Source organism: Euleptes europaea, chromosome 5, assembly GCF_029931775.1.
Source record: "Euleptes europaea isolate rEulEur1 chromosome 5, rEulEur1.hap1, whole genome shotgun sequence".
Lineage (NCBI taxonomy): Eukaryota > Metazoa > Chordata > Lepidosauria > Squamata > Sphaerodactylidae > Euleptes > Euleptes europaea.
Genome location: NC_079316.1, coordinates 48617859 through 48638217, shown reverse-complemented (window position 1 = coordinate 48638217; position 20359 = coordinate 48617859). Strand labels below are relative to the sequence as shown.

The following is a 20359-nucleotide window of genomic DNA, read 5'->3' as shown; positions in this document are numbered from 1 at the left end:
CAACTACAGGTCACCTGACTTGCTTGCATTGGTGAGCCCACATAGAAAGAGCTTGTGGCAAACATTTACATGACCAGTTGTCACACACACATTCCAACTGAGCTGACAAGGGAAGAATGTGGGAATCTGAAGTGAAAGACACCCCTTGCCCTCTATGTCATGGAGTGCTAATTGCCATGTACTATGTGAGCCAGAGGTTTCATCCATATTGATAACTGCTAGTATCACAATATGTGTTTGTTCCACAGGTAGAGTTACTCTGCGAGACTTGAAGAGATGCAGAATGGCTCATGTTTTTTACAATACCTTCTTTAACCTTGAGAAGTACCTTGACAATGAACAACGGGATCCCTTTGCTGTGCAAAAGGTACACTATAGTGATTGCTCTGAAGGAAAATACAGTTTTACAGTAAAAAGGTGAAAAACTTTATGAAACTCTCCTTGAAGTTTCAAGTGAAAGATGAACAGGTATTAGAAACCTAATAAAAACAGCTCTTTCCATAGATATATCCCAGATCATTCTCTAAGAGATAAGGGGGGAAAGTAAAGGATAGCTTAAATCAGGATGGTGTCTGCTGGCAAGGAACATCAGTATGTTGTAGTACACATTTTATTCTGCTCCCCAGGACAAGGGACAGTTGACCAGCTTGCTAGAGCTTTGGCCGAACATTTCTTTATTCTGTGCAGAGTTTAAATAATTATAACCTTGCCAGTTTGGTATCCTTACTCTGTTGCACTTTCCGCTTTCTTAGCTCTTAAAATGGCATTGGTAAATGAACCACTAGAGTGACATAGGGGACTGGTGTCATCAACCTCCCATATGGCCTTTTCCATTTATCCAATCCAGTTAAAAGTATTAACTGAAATGTATAGTTTATACATTATAGTTTATACAGTATAGTTTATACAAATGTATAGTTTATACATGCCTGGGGAAGGCACTGGCAAACCACCCCGTAAACAAAGTCTGCCTAGTAAACGTCGAGATGTGACATCACCCCATGGGTCAGGAATGACCCGGTACTTGCACAGGGGACCTTTACCTATAGTTTATATACATTTAGGACAATCAAGTAAAATCTTCTGAACTTAAACATCTATCCTTCAAAATATTGTGTGAACTGAAAGAGACATTGTTACCATGTATTTTCAGTTGGTGAAGCAAGTACCTGTTGCTAAGGGGAGGTTAAACGGTCACTAAAGAAGAGTTTTCAAATTCAGGATAGGATTTCAAATAAGAGGGATGCTCTGAGGGAGCTCCTAAAGCTTGGATTCCAGAGCCAGAAAGAACAAGTCTTGACCAAGTGTGAACAGCTGATTGGATTGAATGATTGGAGGAAGGTAGAGAAGGGGCTGTTGAGAGGAACAGCGTGGGGGTGGGAAGGCAGCAGAGAAGCAGTTGGAAGGCAGAAGGTCTTCAGGAAGAAGGTTACCAGCCGATGCCTACTAAGAGCTACATGAGTGAGAGACTGAAGGCAGAGAGGGTTCGCCATCAAGGAGAGAGCAGAAGAAAAAGCACAGATAGCCTAGGAAGAGGCTGGAAGATCTGTGGCTGAGTCTGCCTGACAAAATGGGGGAAATGCCTCAGTGGTACCAGAGGGAAGACTACAAAGTAGGCTGAGGCAGTCCTATTCCAGCATCAACAGGAAGCTGCCAGGCCAGTCAGGATATTCTCCAGCAGTAAGCCCAAGTAGTACTGGCCTGGGTGGAGGAATAGGGAAATTTGGCCTTTTTTTAATAAGGAGAGTGACTATTAGAGCTTCATCTTGGTAACAGTCCTTTAGTGAGGGACAGAGTGGCATAAACATTTGGTCTGCAGTGTAAAGAAATATATGTTTTCTATTTAAGACTTAAGTCTTTATTTCCCCGGGGACCTGACTGACAACCTAATGAGGCTTGTAAACCTTTGGGGTCAACACAGAGGTCAACTGCCAGAAAAGTTTATAACTTACTCTGAGGCTAAAATCCTATAAATATAAAGCACCCCAGACAGTGCAAATATGGATGCACACCTGTTTAAATCACAGTTTCGATACAGGACGGCTTTGGTCTTATCGGTTACTTTCTTGTATATTTGTTTAGGATGTTGAGAATGATGGCCCCGAGCCTTCTGACTGGGATAGATATGCTGCTGAGGAGTATGAAATTCTTGTTGCTGAAGAGTCTGGCAATGAACATTTACAAGGGTGGGTGCTGATAAACTGCAAAACCAGATTGTTATCACTAGTCGCGGAAATGTCAAAATTCATGTGTGAAGTTATTTTGAACACAATCCAAGATCAACAGAGCACTATTGTTTAACAATAAGAATTTGACAATTTACTGAATAACCCAACTAACTATAGAATCCTAATTAGACTCATACCATTCTAAGTCCACTATAGTCAGCGGGTTTAGGAGGGTGAAGTTCATTTTAGAATTACACTGATAAGAGAACAGAATATAAGTGAAAGTAACAGTCTCCATGCACACATTGACTGGCAACAAGTCATCCCGGATGTTGATACTTAAGCATCTTCATTTGGTTTGAACCAAAGACTCCTGTTTGAGCAGTGTGTGAAAAATTCATATTGTTGACTGCATGGTGATGAAGACTTCCATGGAACATTGAAAATGGAAACTTGGATACCCACTGTGGGGGTTCCTTCTGTTCTGAGGTTAGGAGGGTGTCTTGATATGGGTGATTTCCACCAACTGCTCAGGGAGGCAGGACCAGTTTCTCCCAGGTGGGAGTTACTACAGCTTAGTTTGGTTACTTCATGAGCTAATGAATCGGAGGACAGGAAGGAACAGAACAGAGATAAAATAACAACCAGAACAGGTAAGTCACTGTTAGAAGCAAAATAATTGATAACCAGAGGAGTGCTATGAGCAGGGCTTAGGAAGGGTTAGAGCAAACAAGCATCTTCCCCCTGCAACTTGATCATGTAGGATTGATCAGACTCAGAATTCTGCTTTTTGTAAATGTGATGCCCTCCTAACCAGACAGCAGAAGGAATCCTCACACTGAGTATTCAAGGTTCTGTTCTCGCTCTGAGGAGAAGGGCATCTTGCTATGGGACTTTCAATAGCAGTGTCCCAAGTGACAGGTGGGAATTAACTATCATCCACCACATGCTGCAGCACTCTACATCCAAAGGCGGCATCGGTCAAGGAGAAGGAGTTAAGTTTGTAGTGTCTAATGAATGTTGAGACTGAAGACCATGTGGCTGTCTTGCATATTTCCTCCACTGAGGCTTTATGATAGAAGTCTGCAGTATAGTGACTGCCTTGGCTGAAATATTGTCCATCCTGATAAATATGTGCCAGCTTTTGACATTTGTCTGGAAGTAGGTGAGCACTTTCCTAATGGGTCTGAGTGCCAATATGTTAATACTCATTGTCTTTTTCGTTGATGTCCATGTGCCTTGGGCAGGGCGGCTGAGCAGCAACACACCCTTTATAGACTTGCGTCTATAAAGAGTTGCAAGATGTGCTCTGAGAGGTAGGGTTGGCCCCACCAGACCATGCTTTGTCTCAGAGACAGCGTTAGGCTCAGGGTTTTATTGCTTTTTGCAATCTCTAGTACATAGGGCTGGAGATCCACACAGTCACTGAAGTGGTCTGGTGTGGAGTCAGGCCCATGAAACTGTCCTTATGTAGGAGATCATTAGGCCCTGAAGGCATGCCAGAGACATCAGGTGGGTGGTCTTGGCTTTGACCATATCTTTGGCTAAGCTCGATATCCTGGAGGCCTTGTCATCAGGGAGAAACAACATATTCTTGTTCATGTCTATGATCATAATGAAGTATTGTAGCCTCTGTGACAGGGTAAGACTGCTCTTCTCCTTGTTTAGTACAGCCATGGATCTCCAGGAGCTGAATGGTTCTGAGGGTATCACTGGATGTTTGCTACCAAATAGGAGAGTAGATCAGGATCCATCCAAAAAGGATGGATTTGTATTCCTTGCAGACAGATCAGAACCTCCAGTGCTATGAGGACCTTGGAAAACACACAAGGAGCCAATGCCAGGCCAAAGGGGAGAGCTCTGAACTGGAAATGCTGGCCATTGTAGGCAAACTGGAGAAACCTGCAATGCCCTTGAAATATGGGAATGTGTAAATAGGCTTCCATGAGGTCGATGGAGGTCCTGAAGGCCTTGGGGCATAAAGCTTCCATGATAGATCTTATGGTTGTCATGCGGAAGTGCTTGTGGACCACATACCTGTTCACATACTTCAGATCAAGAGGCTATGTGGGATGCCTTGGTGGGCCACTGAGAGCAAGGGTCTCAACAGGGTGAAGCATGCCCCTCCCTGTGCTTGGACCTTACCTTGGGGGCAGGCGAGGGTGACTTTGGGTTGGAGTGCTTAGACCCCCAAGATGGGGTGGGAGAGGAGCACTCTCACATTTCTTCCAGCTCTTCCCTCAAAGCTCTCCTTAGAAAATCCAAAAGCTTAGCTGTGCAAGGATTTTGCCTGCCCATTGCGGGGGGAACTGTACATTGTCCCCTTGAAAATCTGCTCCAGTGGTCAGAGAGTCCATCCTCTAGGTTGGAGGAGCCTGGCATGACATTGTATCCCCCAGAGGCCAAACTGGCAGTGCAGTCAAGAGAGTCATTTGCACTAAGTAGCCGTTTTTGCACTTTTTTCATGGCATGTTTTTAAGCACTCGTATTTGAGCCACGGCAGTCTTCCTAGTTTGTGCTGGGCTAGACTCATCAGGAGAGCTCTCTCCACAAGAAACAAATGGTAGGAGAAGAGGGTCCCCATCATTCATGGAGAGGAATTAATTTCTTCCATGTCCCTCCAGAGCCTCTAAGGCTTGTCGCAGGGTCATTAAGAGAAAGGAAGAGGCAGGAGGGGGGAGTGGAAAAAACTGTGAAGACAAAAGAAGCAGAAGAGCCAAGAGGAGGTGTGAAGAGGAAGATACACAGGCTGGGACAGATTAGAAGACTCTCTCTGGTCTGAAATTGCTCTAGGAGAAAGGTGAGTAGAAAAGGCAAGAAACTCACTCAGATGCTGCACTCCCTGTCGAGGCAGGAAGCAAACTGAGCCAGAGCAACTTCCATCTAAGACGCAGGAAGTTGTTAAAATTGGTCCTTCCTCCCTGAGCAATTGGCGAGAATCACCCATATCAAGATGCCCTTTTCCTCAGAGCAAGAACCTCCTAACCTGATGCTCTATAAGAATTCAGTCTTGGAAGAAGATGGAGAAAAGCCTTGGTTTTCTTACAGTTTACTCAGCCAGGTTTTGAGCTGGAAAAATAATTCCCATTTAAGTTAAGGAAGACAGTTTTTGCATTGTGACAACTTAATGTTGACTTCCTACTTAAATGAAACTACTCATTTGACCCAATGGCCTTGAGCAGTATCACACTGATGAACTTAAAAACAATCTTAATAGCCCATCTCCAGTCTTCCATGCAGATTTGATAAGCAAGATTGAGAGACTGCTTTGGATAAGCAAGATCAGTGAGACTACTTTGGAAGCACACTCACTGTGCTCCAGCCAAACAAAGGTTTTCTCTCTGGGTCATGAGCTTGAATAGTTCTGCAAGTTTGAAAGTTGGATTCAGGACTTCTGGTAGGGTTGCTGACCAAAGCACTGTGTCTTCCCGGGAGCCCCCGGCGGAGAACCAAGAAACGTCTATAACCAGGATCCTGTGCCCCCCCCCCCCGATTCCTAAATAGTGGAACGGGTGACAGGATTGCTCCTGCTGCCGACGAAGAGCGGTTTGACTCCTGAATTCTCCGAGAGTGCTTTTTTAAGATGCTGTCCCTCCGGGCTGAGGGGATTTACACTGCCAAAGACCTCTCTTCGGATTAAGGCTTCGCTCTCCCCTACCCAATACCATCCAAGCAACAACATCTAAGGAACGAAAGCCTCACCCTCCGAAATCTGAGTGAGTGCCAAGAATCCCTTTGTTTATCTCTGAAAATAAATAAACGGAACTAAAGCAACAAACTGATTTGGATTCCTTGTCTCCCACCCTAAAACATAATAATATTGGACTTTGTCAAAACAACTGAATAAAACGACAGGAAGCTTATCAACATCATCTGGACATAGACTAAACAAACGAACTTTTGAAATGACACACCAACCTCCAATAAAACGCTGGGATATCAGGGGAAGAAGGAGGAAGTGTAAGAAGTCCCACCTCCAATTAATGGCCTCCAAGGCAAAGACTTTCGGATACGTTGCAAGATAGAGGCACCCTGCAATTGGCGGGGACAGAGAAAAACCGGCTGCAAAGCGACACCGTAGGACCGGAAGTGCTTTCCCCTGTGTAACAGGTAAAATCATCCTGCCTGATCATAGAAAGGAGATGACAGAAAGTCCGCGGTCTTCCTATTTCCTGTCCTAGAAGCCGACCTAGAGTGTCCTTATTCTCTGTGGTGCCTTAATATCTAAGATCTGCTTTTTACTTTAAATTGGAAGGCCAAAATATAAGAAAATATGGCGAATTAGCTGGGAGACTTTATTAGAACTAGCATATTTAAGGAATAAAAGATTGGAGACCTGCCTATTTACTGAGATTACTGCAAGATTATATGTCTGCTCCACGGCAACGTTCTGGTTCACTGCATAGCCCTGCAATACCAAAACCTTCTACAGATACTACAATGGAGAAACAAGATAAAAAGATGCAAGATCTTTTAGCCAAACAAACTGATATCTTTACCAAACAAATGGAACAAATGTCTAAACAACAAGAAAAGCAAATGTTCCAGCTAACAGAAATGTTAGCTGGAAAACTGGATACTGTTACCAAAGAAGGGATGGAGGTGAAGACACAGGTTACTTCACTGCAGACTGATATGAAGACAATAGATGCCTCTGTAAAAAAAAATTACTGAAGATCATAAAGAAGTGAAGAAAAAAGTGGAAGGACATGAAAAACAACTGGAAAAACTTCAAACACAAGAGGAAACCACGAAAGACCAACTTGCTATGATGGACTTGAAAGTCAGAGAATCTAACCTACGCCTGAGAAATCTACTTGAAGATTGTGGTGCAACGAGAGAATCACTGGTGAAGACATTAGCTGACCTACTCCACATTGAAGAATAAGAATTAGACCATGCAATCAATAAAATTTACAGAATGCCTTTGCCTCTTAAATTGAAGAGAGCAAAGGCAAGAGATGTCATGATATCCTTTTATGATGTCAGGATGAAAGATATAATAATGCAACAACACTACAAAGATCCAATTGTTCTGGAAGGTAATGCATTAATACTACTCAAGGACATACCAAGACATCTGATGACAAAAAGGAACATGTTTAAAGACTTCACAGCATCTTTGAGGAAAAGTGGAATAAGATACAGATGGCTGTTACCACAAGGATTAACATTCACCACAATGGAAGATGTTGGGAAATTTCTGAGGAAATATCGAAAAGAACTTACAGGCCTTACACCAGACCAGAAACAAGACTCAAGTCAAGAAGATGATGATGATTCAGAGAAAGGAGCAGTGGGCGGACTATAAAATTTATATTTTAACACTCTGACAGTATGGCTAAAGTTATTTCGTGGAATGTAAATGGTCTAAATGAAAAGGTGAAAAGAGGACGGATTTTTAAATTTTTACAAAAACAAAAATACTCTTTAATATGCTTGCAAGAAACTCACATTGCCAGGAAAGATAAGAAGTACCTAGAACGAAATTCTCTGGGGCAAATCTTCATCTCTTCATCAAATACAAAAACTAAAGGAGTAGCTATTTATGCACATGCTTCATTTGTCCCAGAACTTGTATATAAAGATGAAGAAGGCAGAATACTTATAATCAGAGCTAAAATATTAGGCCAAAAAACATTGGTGGTAGGGATCTACGCACCTAATGAAGGTAAAGCACAATTCTATAAGCAGCTTCATGACATTCTGTTGCAACATGCTGAAGAACAAATACTATTAATGGGTGATTTTAATGGAGTTATAGATTGTGTGATGGACAAAAAATCAAAGGCCAAAGATGACAAGGAAGGCTGCCTTCCTAAGACTTTTTTTCAACTTATTAAGGAATTTAAAATACAAGACATTTGGAGAACAATGAACATGTCATCGAAAGAATATACCTTCTATTCTGCAAGACATGATTCACATTCCCACATTGATATGATATGGGCAAGTAGAACTATATTTACACAATTATGTAAGGTGCAAGTAGTACCTAGAACTTTCTCAGATCATAATCCGGTTTCCTTTGAATGGAACAATAGACAAGCATTCAGATGGAGATTAAATGATAAACTTTTACAAGAGGATAATATAAAAATATTTTAAAAATCCATACTCTTATTTAGGACTTTTTTGAGATTTATGTGAATGGAGAAACCAGCTTAAATATAATTTGGGATGCTTTTAAAGCTGTGTTGAGAGGATTTATGATTCAGAAGAATTCTGCATGGAGGAAAAAACAACTACAACAAACAAATGACATACTTTGGGAATTACAAAATCTAGAACAACAACTTATTTTGGACTCTAAAGAAGATAAAAGGAAAGATATTTTGACAAAAATTAAGGTTGTTAAGCATCAACTTAACTTGGTGGTTATGGAAGAAATGAACAAAAATATGAAGTATGTGAAGCAAAGATACTTTGAACATGCAAACCGCCCAGGTAAACTCTTGGCCAGTCAACTGAGAGACTCCAAGCAGAAGAAGATAATCAGCAAAATACAGACTGACAAAGGACCGGTTTACACTACAACAGACATAAAGAAAGAATTTGTATCATTTTATACTAGACTGTACCATAAAGATCTCATCTCAGAAAAAAAAGGATAAATATTTGAAAATGGTAAATGTCAACAAGTGTGAGCACTTGTCCCGTGGTAGTCCCACAAACAGCAGCCAGAGACAAATAGTCCAAAAGATTTAATGGAAAACACACAGGTATTGCAGAGCTTACAGGTACATTGGCACGAATGGCAATTGGGAGCACGGGGTAGGCCTATAAGGGAAAGTATTAGTCAAGGCGGCCCCCCTTCTACTGAGGAGTTGTTCCCATGGGAGATAGCACTGGAACAGGAATGCAGCAGCTAGCAGTTTGGCCTTGAGAGGCACCTGGTAGAATCGAAACTATAACGGTCAGAGTCTGACAGGCTGCTTAGAGCTGTGGAAAGCAGGCCTGACAACAAGTTATCCTCCGAACAACATAAAGCTATGGATACCCCAATTACAACAACAGAAATAGAGGAAGCAATATCTAAACAAAAGATAGATAAAACACCTGGCCGATGGAATTACAGCTTTGTTTTTTAAGTTGTTTAAAGATGACTTAAAGAATCCCTTCTTGAAGGTATGTAATACGATTTTAGATATGGGACTTTCTCCCGAGACGTGGTCTCATGCTTTCATATCTTTAATCCATAAATCTTGGAAAGACCCGGAAAAAGTAACCAGTTATAGACCAATTTCTTTACTGAATGTGGATTACAAAATATATGCTTCTATATTATCGAATCGTTTAAAGCAAATCATCACAACTTTGATTTATGAAGACCATGCGGGCTTTGTTCCTGGAAGACAGATTAAAGACAACATGAGGATCCTATTAGATGCAATGGAATATTATGAACAAAATAATCAATATAAAGCTGCTTTTATTTTTTTGGATGCTGAGAAAGCTTTTGACATGGTCTCTTGGGATTATATGAAAAAAGTTTTGGAAAAAATGAATTTTGGTGTATGATTTCAGTTAGGTATTGATGCTATTTATAGTAAGCAAAAAACTAAAATATTAGTGAATGAATCCATATCAGATAATTGTGAAATACAAAAAGGAACTAGACAAGGATGCCCGCTTTCTCCTTTGCTTTTTATTCTGACTCTGGAAACTATGTTGTATGATATGTGATACAGATGCAATCCACGGTCTTAAAGTAAACAAACAAGAATTTAAAATGAGAGCTTTTGCAGATGATTTATTACTTATCTTGAATGATCCGAATCAATCTATAAAGGATTTGTTAGATGTATCAAAGCAATATGGTGAAGTCGCTGGATTCAAGATTAACCAGGATAAGACTCAGATACTGTTTAAGAATCTTTCAAAAGAACAACAAAATTACTTTATAAATATTTCAAGATGGGAGAAAACAAATAAAGTGAAATATCTAGGTATTTGGTTACAAATAAAGTAAAGATCTCTTAGTTAACAATTATGTTAAGTTATGGGAATTAGTTAAAAAAGATTTGATATCATGGTCCAATAAAAGTATTTTTTTATGGGTCGTATTTCAGTAATACAAATAAATATTTTACCAAGACTGTTGTTTTTGTTTCAGAATATACCAATAGTTATACAAACAAAATATTTTGATGTGTGGAGGAAAGACTTGTTGAATTTTATATGGCAAGGGAAAAAACCTAGAATAGCCTATAAATATCTGGTTGACTCCAAAGAGGAGGATTTGCTCTTCCTAATTTTAAACTGTATGCGGAAGCATCGGCTTTGGTATGGCTAAAGGACTGGATACAACTAAAGAACACACGTTTATTGGATTTAGAAGGTTTTGATAATAGATTTGGGTGGCACGGTTACTTATGGTATGATAAACTCAAAAACAATATGGCTTTCCAACATCATATTGTAAAATCTGCTTTGATAAAAACTTGGTTAAGGTACAAGCATCTTTTAGAAACCAGAACACCTCTATGGATCTCTACACAAGAAATGTTAACGTTACAGCCATTGAGACCATCCCAGTTTGTAACATACCGAGAACTTTTGACATGGCAAGACAATAAATGTGCCCTGAAAGAACATGATGATTTAAAAGAACATTTGACTTGGTTTCAATATCATCAAATAAAATCTGTATATCTACAGGACATGAAAGTAGGTTTTAATAAAGATAAATCAACTTAACAACAAATGTTATTGGAGAATAACAAACATTTAATTTCAAAGATGTACAAGGTGCTGTTGATATTATATACAGAGCAAGAACAAATAAAACCTACAATGATAATGGGCACAGACATTGGGATACAATATTCCTTTGAATAGATGGGAAAGACTTTGGTCAAGAGATGAAAAATATACTCTCACAATCATTAAGAGAAAATATTTACAAGATGATCTACAGGTGGTATTTGACTCCTAAAAATTAGCTAAGATGCATAGAACAATGTCACCAAACTGTTGGAAATGTCAAGATGAGATTGGTTCCTTTCATCGTGCTTGGTGGCTCTGTGAAAAAGCCAAGAACTTTTGGGATATGATTTATAATGAATTACGACTGATATTACAACAAAACATCCCTAAAACATCGGAAATGATGTTGTTAAGTATTATACCAGACTCTATTATAATTCAGAGATCTTTTTTGATATATGCTACCACTGCCGCAAGATTGGTTTATGCAGCAAAATGGAAACTACCTGAGATACTGGATAAGACTGACTGGATTAATAAAATGTTGGAACTAGCAGAAATGGCCAAACTCACTGCATTAATTAATCAAAAGGAGAATGCGGAATTTGTGGGAGAATGGGAGGCATGGACAACATATTGTGTTAATGAATTTAACTTTGGGTATGTTAAAGGCTATGCTTTGATCTAATTCAATCGACCAAAGTAGAAGTAATACTAATGTTAGAACCTAGATGGGATATGTGATTAAATGTACATATGAATTACTATAATGAATTAGAAATTAGATACAAAGGGAGGACAGAGATATTAAATGGATAGAGGAGGGGAGAGGGGGAGTCGAATAGATAGAATATTCACATTGATTAGATATATATCATATGTATTGTATAATTACATTAAATGAATGAGGGAAATATATGTGATTAAATTAGAAAACAAAAAAAATTAAAAAAAGAAAGTTGGATTCAGACTAGATTTTTCATCAGTGGAACAGAACTTTCCTGCCTCCCCCCTCCTACTGCACTCATCTCCACAAAATGCTACTCTTGGCAGATAGCAAAGCCTGAGTAACAACATGAGGGGGGCTGCATCAGTGGAAACGACCATTTCAGTTCAGCACAGTGCAGCAGCAGAAATTTACTGTGTATGGACCATGATGTCATCAAGAGATCTCCTGTCATCCAAATCCCCAGAGCAGTTCTGCTTTTTAAAGTTGACTTTCCCCCTACTAAATCTGACCCAAGCATGTGGGCATGCTGCATACCTAAATGGGAACAGAGGAAAAACTAAAATGTGTCCTGTGTCACTCACCTGTGAGGAACACAGGAAAATACCAACTGTCCCAACCCCAAACACTGGCCCTATCAAGGAGCTGAAAATGAATACTTTACTATGCCACTGGGGAATATCTTTCAAAAGAGCACAGCACACAGGCACTAATTTTGGTCAGGGAAAAGGGGAATGAACTTAGTACAGATCAGCCAATGTAATTAAGCTCAAAGACTGGGTCCTCTTTGGTGCACTGTCCTGAACCCAAAATTCCTCACCCAAACACTCATCTCAGAAGCAAAGGGATACTGGGCCCTTCTTTCCCCATTGAAGCAACTGCATGGCAGTTAAGGAAGAAATTGGTCTCTGAGCCAGCATGCTTTGAGCCCAAGAACCTCCCCACAATGATCTCATCGGAGGCAAAGTGAGGTTGAGCCCTCTGTTTCCTTCCATAATGACAGTTGTGGAAAGCAGTTGCCCCCATACATTTAATGAAGTGGGTGCATTAATTAAAATCTGGTGATAGAGGTATATGCAATGCTTTTTTTTAGAAAAGGGTTGCTAACCCACCTGAATTATGAGTCAAGGGCCAAGACTGTTGGCTGATTCGTTTGTTTTAATGTCAGTCATTTCAGGTTCCAGTCTGGGAGAACAGAACTGGAACAGAACTGCTTTGAATTTTAGATATATTTCATCTGTTTTCACTCACTACATAATAAGCCTAACTGGTAAAAATGTAACCTGTCGATATTTGTAATTAACTCCATTGTAAACCATCTGCATCTGTGTTCATTTTTTGCAGATCCTTTGATGATGACTATGAAGCAGATGAATTCTTACCTCTACCTGAAATTGAAGAAAAGTCAGACAAATTAGTTATCTCAGATCTTTCGACATAAAAATACTGAATACTAATAGATCACTGGGGTCTGTTAGTATTAATTGGAAGAGTCCTCAGTTGTTCCATTTCAAGAATTAATTTTTTTTCTTGAAGCAACAACCAACATTGGATACAATAACACTGTTTTTAATGAATGGCGTGCTTCTGCATTATGGTAACTTCCAAAAACATGGTGGTTAAGCGTGATGATGTTTTATAAACTGTAAATATACAAGATGGGCTGCACCCCACAAAGCAGTACTGAAGTAGAAGGGGTGGGCAAGGCATGGGTGCAGGAAAACAAAGAATTAAAAACAAGTTCAATAAGTTCTTTATTTTCCCTCACTGTAGATTTTATTCCCCTTTTTATATTTAGAAGCTGTACTTTGTTTCCTTATTACATAATGATGCAGTAACTCACAAATTTTAATGCATATAAAAACCATGTGTTATTTCCAGCAATATTTCCAGATTACTTCAGCACCCTATAAGCATTGTTAGATAAACAATTACAGGAGGACTCTCAAATGAACGACATTGAGTTCAGTTAAATCCCATTTCAATTACTTGGTTTTAAAAATAGTTTTTTTCCCTAGAAAAAGGTAGTTCATTTGTTATTCACTGTTGTTTTTTTATGGTGGGAGCTTTCTTTTCACTTAGTGCTTTTCTGCACAATTCAAAAAAGGGAGCCTCTAGTGCATATGTAGTCTAAGTGAAATGAAACTCCAACCAGTCTCTTTAGAAAAGCAGCAGCACTATATCCTGACCTATCATAATCAAGCAGCACTGACCCAACATAATCAAGCAGCTGCAGCAAGAGAATGTCACCAGATACAACTGCAAATTGTAGCACAACTATTCCTCACTTCTCCCTTTTTATTTTGGCAAAAGGCTGGATAAATATTTTAGCGTTGTGTATGTGTGCAGCCTTTGTAACTTTCCTCCCACAAAAGCCCATGGAGCAGGAAAATGGACTAGATATGCTCAGAAGACTGCAGTAAAATTGTCCTTGCATGCGGTCTTTTACTTTTTAAAATATGAGGTGGTAGTGGTAAATCAGTGTCTTCATTTGTACAGCAGAATTTAAGATGCCCAAGATATTAAGCATACATTTTAAAAATAGCACAGGTATAAGGGAGGGGAGCGTTCTAATTATACAGCATGATTCACAACCTGGGCAATATCCCGCAGATACACTTGCACAAAAGCATTCCAGATCATGATCACAAAACTAATGTACAGTTTCCCCAGGGAAGAAGTAAATTTTCCCAGTGATGACATATTGCAGTTTGAATGATAGGAAAATGTGCCATCTCCACAACAAAGCACAATGTTGAGGAAAGACATGTGGACTGTGTGCTACAAATGTGACTTGTGTATAAGCAAATGGTTGTATGAAAAATCCTTCTCGTATAGGACTGCTGCTTAATGGATAACTGTTACAAAGGCATCTGTGATTCTACTGCTGAATACTTAATACTAGTGTGCATGACCTACATGCTGTACGCACAGCACCCAGGGCATCATCGTGTTCTGATGCCCCTACTGGTATGCTACTCCCCATCCTGAGCACTTATGCACTGGCAAAGCAGTTGTTAAGTCTAGACTACACAGTGCCTTCCTTTGAAAGCCCGAGACTTGTATTTTTCAGTTCAAGCCTGTTTAACAGAAATGCAGGATGAAAGGCGATCATACGCAAGGTTACCCCAGTGTAAACCTACTGATTTCAGACTGGAGTAGCTTAGTATTAGATTCCACTATAAGCTCTGTAACCTTAGTCCAGCTTGCTTTGGGAAGTGTCCACCCTATCTCTCACTGAATTGTCAGAAGCACACTACAGAAATCTGTTGTTTCCACTTAGTTTTATCTAAGTTAAAACTTAGCAATACCAGCATGCCAAAAGTAACTTGTTCTGTTACAGGCTTAATTTGTGCCAGGGTTCAGTTCCAGAATTTATTTTCAGCGCCAAGGCTTAACTAACCATAGTTGATGAAACTGTAACAATAAGGAGAGGTACATCTGAGTCCTTGCCAACTGTCTTTCCCCCACAAAGTATGCCTAGGAAATCTCTGTACTGGAAGAAAAGATTTCTGGCAGAAGCAGTGACTTTCAGGCATGTTTACTCCCCAGTATCTCTCCTCAGAAATAAAATACTGCCCTCTTGTGATGTTCTCTGTACTTATACTTAAATTCATGTTCACAAGTGCACTTTATAAAATTGTTTGCCTCTAGTAGTTGCATAAAAAAATAGTTACATAAATCTAAATAAGAGTTAATCATGCATAACAGACTTGAAAGTAGAAAACTCTTGCAGGTTTAAAAATTATTTCAGTTGTATTTAATTCCAGGGCAGGTATTATAAGTACAAGTGTTGTAGAATGCGATGGAAATGTGTTTGCTGTAATGGTAAACATTTTTTTCCTGTAAGTGTATGCAAAAACATTAAGCATTCTCATCTCCATCTAAGGGCTGGCAGATAAAAGTGAAAGAATCAGAGGCTAAAAACAACTGACCACCACAAAGATGTTGCATATAATGGATTTTATATAAACATAGTCTAGGAAATAGTGCCATGATCAATAATCCTTTATTAAAGTATGAATCCTTTTAAAAGAGGCTGTTACTGATAGTCAGCCAAGATTTAACAAAAAATACTTTGGTTCATATCATCAATACCCTTTCACCATTTAAAAAGACTTTATTCATGTGGATTGTCTGCATTTCTGTGATCTTCCTCAAAGGAACTTGTATACATTTGTGATTTTAGGAGTCTTGGGCTCCCATAGCATATTCCTGAGCTGTTAGGAAAATGATTATGTCATAATTTTGCCACTATATTGGCTTTTATGTCAGAGCACATGTGGCAGTTTTTCAGTTCTCTACCAAGGACTTTGAAGATGTTATTGCTAAAATTGACTCTGTCAGTTTATCAATGGTGCATTGTGTATGTAAAGTGCTGTCAAGTCACAGCTGACTTATGATGACCCTATAGGGTTTTCAAGTCAAGAGACTACAGAGGTCGTTTGCCATTGCCTTCCTCTGCATAGCAACCCTGGAATTCCTTGGTGGTCTCCCATCCAAATACTAACCAGAGCCAACCCTGCTTAGCTTCCAAGATCTGATGAGATTGGGCTATCCAGGGTAGGGCAGTGGTGTATTAGTAGGCATTATTTGATTAGTTTGCTTGTTCATTATAGAACAGACACGTTGATGGAGTACAAAATAAGCTGTATTTTTAATGACACCAACCATAAATTTTGTGAACCAAATCACATTTCGTCAGCTGCAACACTATACAACCAGATTCTTTGCAGTTTTTGTTGCAATTGACTAACATACATTTAATAATCCATCAGGTTACCACTTATATGCCCACTGCATCTGGCTAGGAAAAATATAATAGCAAGTTACTTGTATATGACTTTATATTCAAAACACTGAGAAAATAGGATGAGTTTTCTGTATTGTAAAAATGCTAATATGGGTATTTTTGCCTCACTTGATCACAATTGGAGCCATAATCCCTACATTTTATTTCCAGTCCTGTAGTACACCTGCTATTAGTACAGCTTGATGAATTTGTTTTTGCAAAATACATTTTTAACTTTAGATGATAATCTGTAAAGATGTTTTAACCACATTTTGAAAATTTAATTTTTATCTGCTTTTAATGCTGTATATCAGTTTTCTTGCCTGAAGAGTGGAAATAATACCACCTACCTCATAAGAAAGGGGGTTAAGATAATACAAGTAATACTGTAAAATTCCTTGCAATATAGAGCTCAAGCAAAACCTTATTTGTAATGCATGTCCTTTTGTGCCTGGTTGGGACAAAATCTGTCTTACATTGGGTAAAGTAGGATGAAAGAAGGACATTGCTAGGAAAAATATATACTAGAATTGGTATCAAATGTATACCAGTATTGTTTTTGAAGGCATAATGAGCCACAATAGATTGATCTGGACTGCCACTAAGAGGCAGTATTGTGCAAAAGACAAAACAGCTGGGCTGAATTCCAACCAGTATCAGGTTTATTGATAAGAGTAATTTTTATAGAATTTGACAGAACATAATTGTCTGGAATAAACATCAAAGCTATTCCAAGAGAGCTCCAAGAGCACCTTGTGTTTTAGCTTAAAATATATAACCTTAAAAAGACCAAAAAGACCACACACAATGCCAAAATGGCTCTCAGAAAATCTTTTGAAGTCACAGCAAGTCTATGCAAAAATGAGTTAATAAAGAGCACAAGAGACTATAAAAACTAAAAAAAAATTGGAGCAATGCTTGTAATTAAAGTTTACTCATGTATTTTAACTTGCTTTGTTATATTATGTATTAAGGTTGGGAGAAATTATGAGATGTAAAAAACGTGGAATATGACTGAAACAGTTATTCAGTGATGTGCTGGGCATGGCTTTGCCTTAGCTATTTTACTTTGTAATTCTTTTTTTCCCTTTTTTTTTGCAATTAAATTTTTTTCAAAGTGTTGAGTTGTACTACAGATCTCATTAATTTTTTCCTTCACTCAAGGTTTTGTATCTCAGAAATAGCAATATTTTTTTAAAACGTATGAAGTTATATACTCTGGATATAACAGTGATTTTGGAAACTTTTTGCTACCCATTTCAACTAAAAATGATCCACAGAATTTGACAGTAGTAGACAGTCTAATCTGAACAGTACTAAATCCAGGAGACTTCTCAGAGACTAGACATTAGGAGGACACTCTAGTCTTGGCCACTGGGAGGCTGTACCCCCTTTCTCCTGGGAAGGGTGCTATTTCAAGGGGAAGACCAGCCTGGACCCATCCATCAGCATGAGAATGAGTATCCTTGGTCAACTTGCTTCTTCCCTCTCTGCCAGAAACAACTCAGCTCTGCCATTTGCCAGGGATAGCAGAAAGAAGAGGAAGGACACTGTTCAAGAGCCATGGGGAGATTTTATTACCTCTTTTCCAGGAAGATCATCAAGAGAAGACTGGCTTGCCCTAACTAAATACACTTTGACAGCATCAGACTGATCTCCCTCTTCCACTTTTTCCTTTTAACTATCCTTGTGTGACTTCTTTTTTTAAGCTGTAAACCCAAGTGTGTCTATTTTTTGGTAGATACGAGTTACTTTGGGAGACAATTGTCTGAAAAGCATAACATAAATATAATTAATATTTCGACGATTGGATAGGAGAGATTTACCTTATATGGTTTTGTCAGATTTTATTTTAGTACAATTAAAGGAGGAGGTTTGCTGACCTTTACCTAATGTTGTGATGAACAACAGGTCATTTACTTGAATGCTACTTCATTTCCTATTCATATAACCATTTTCATCATTACCTTCCACAGAACAGATTACATATTAACACAACTAACTGAATGACATGGAGAAAGTTTCAAGCAGCACGGTAACAGTGTCTACTACAGGGTTTTGAAAAGGTACAATTATATTCAGTTTTCTGCAGCATCAGGCACAAATCTAAGCTATGTTTAATGCACAGAGATAAATCTGGAATCCGAAGTTGCATGTATTTGGGTAAATTCTGGTATATCAAGTATTTCTGTATAGACTTCCTAAAGAGTGCTCTCTATTACAAGAAATGTTTTAAGCATTTGCATCCTGTGCTCTCAGCAAGAAAGCCTGAGGCAGCTAACAATGAAATAAGTTAACAAAACAACTGGAATTAAAAAAAATCACTTTTATTTTTTGGGGAACGCTTCTGGCATTAAGAGCTCAGGAGATTTAACACTGCACCCTGTGAAGTTTCCTGGGTTTTCTCTTTGCCATAAGTAATTTTAAACAGGGGCATCCATTTTTGAAGAAAGGAGTGTGACAGATAACATGTTAAAAAAAAACTGGAGTCACATGTTGCAGATTATAGTTAAAGGTGGGTTTGTGGTCTGAAGCTTAATCACTACTGCTGTATACTGTTTAATTCTTAAAACAAACCTGTGCGTGTTATGTGCCATTAAGTTGCTTCAGACTTATGGCCACCCTATGAGGTAATGATCTAAACATCCTATCATTAACAGCCTTACTCAGGTCCTGCAAACTAGAGGTCTATACCACAGTTTAGATCAGTCAGTGGCTTAATTGTGCTTTTCTAGTAAGTTATGGATGAAACACAGCAAAGAATGTGCTGGACTGTCAAATATCAGAGTCCTGTGGTATACCAGCCCAGGATTCTTATGAATTAAGTTTCCAGAATACTTACATTGCTGCTTCTCAGCGATTCTGCAAGACTTCATGTTGCTTTCCTAGCTGACCTTTTGGGCAACTGACATTATTACTCCTATGTGTCCGGGCCTCATTACCAAATATACTATTTAAGATAAATAGTAAGCACTGAAGTGCCAGTACAGAAAACATGGGTCAAATTGAATGGAGACTATGACTATCCTGTGCTTTCCAGTTGAGCTGTTTTGATGTTAAGAAAGCTGTTAGGACTTTTTCACCACAATGTATTATATAACAGGTATTGTTTGTAGCTGCCCTGAGAGCAAACATGCTAAGAGCACAGGATATAAATATCTTGAATATTTAAAAAATAACATCAGTCTAATCTACAGACCTGGATGTCAGTGAGCTGGGGGTGAACAGCAAGGTGGCCAAGTATGCAGATGGCACTATTATTTAGGATGGTTAAAACAAAATTAGACTGTGAAGAGCTCCAAACTGGAATGGGCAATAAATTGGCATTAAAATGGCAGATGAGATTCAATGTGAGCAAGTGTAAAGTGATGCATATTGGGGCAAAAATCCCAACTTCACATATACACGGATGGGATTGGTGCTGGCAGCGACAGACCAAGAAAGGGATCTTGGGGTGGTAGTGGATAGCTCAATTAAGATGTCAACCCAGTGTGCAAATGCTGTGAAAAAGGCAAATTCCATGCTGGCCATAATTATATGAGGAATAGAGAATAAAACTGCTGCTGTCATACTGCCCTTGTACAAATCTATGGTGAGACCACACTTGGAATACTTTGTACAGTTCTTATCACCTAAAAAAGAATATTGCAGAGCTTGAGAAGGTGCAGAAAAGAGCAATCAAAATGATCAGGGGACTAGAGCAACTGCCCTATGAGGAGCGGTTAAAACGCTTAGGGTTATTTAGCTTGGAAAGAAGGCGGTTAATGATAGAGGTCTATAAAATTATGCATGGTATGGAGAGAGTGGACAGGGAGAAGCTTTTTCCCCTCATAATACTAGAATGTGGGGTCATCTGCTGAGGCTTGAAATTGATTCAAAGCAGATAAACGGAAGTATTTCTTCACACAATGCATAGTTAAATTGTGGAACTCCCTGCCCCAGGGTGTGGTGATGGCTGCCAAC

At 39.0% G+C, this 20359-nt stretch overlaps 1 protein-coding gene across 2 annotated transcripts in view; it reads left to right on the top strand.

Annotated features, from left to right (window-relative positions):
- Nucleotides 1-13267, top strand: part of PPP2R3A (protein phosphatase 2 regulatory subunit B''alpha) — a 34521-nt gene extending 21254 nt beyond the window's left edge. For both annotated transcript variants that reach the window (XM_056850069.1, XM_056850070.1), the window contains exons 11-13: nucleotides 249-367; nucleotides 2083-2186; nucleotides 12949-13267. In XM_056850069.1, coding sequence (XP_056706047.1) covers nucleotides 249-367; nucleotides 2083-2186; nucleotides 12949-13045 — 320 coding nt within the window. In that variant the 3' untranslated portion in view covers nucleotides 13046-13267. The remainder of the gene's footprint in view (nucleotides 1-248; nucleotides 368-2082; nucleotides 2187-12948) is intronic.
- Nucleotides 13268-20359: the final 7092 nt, after the last annotated feature.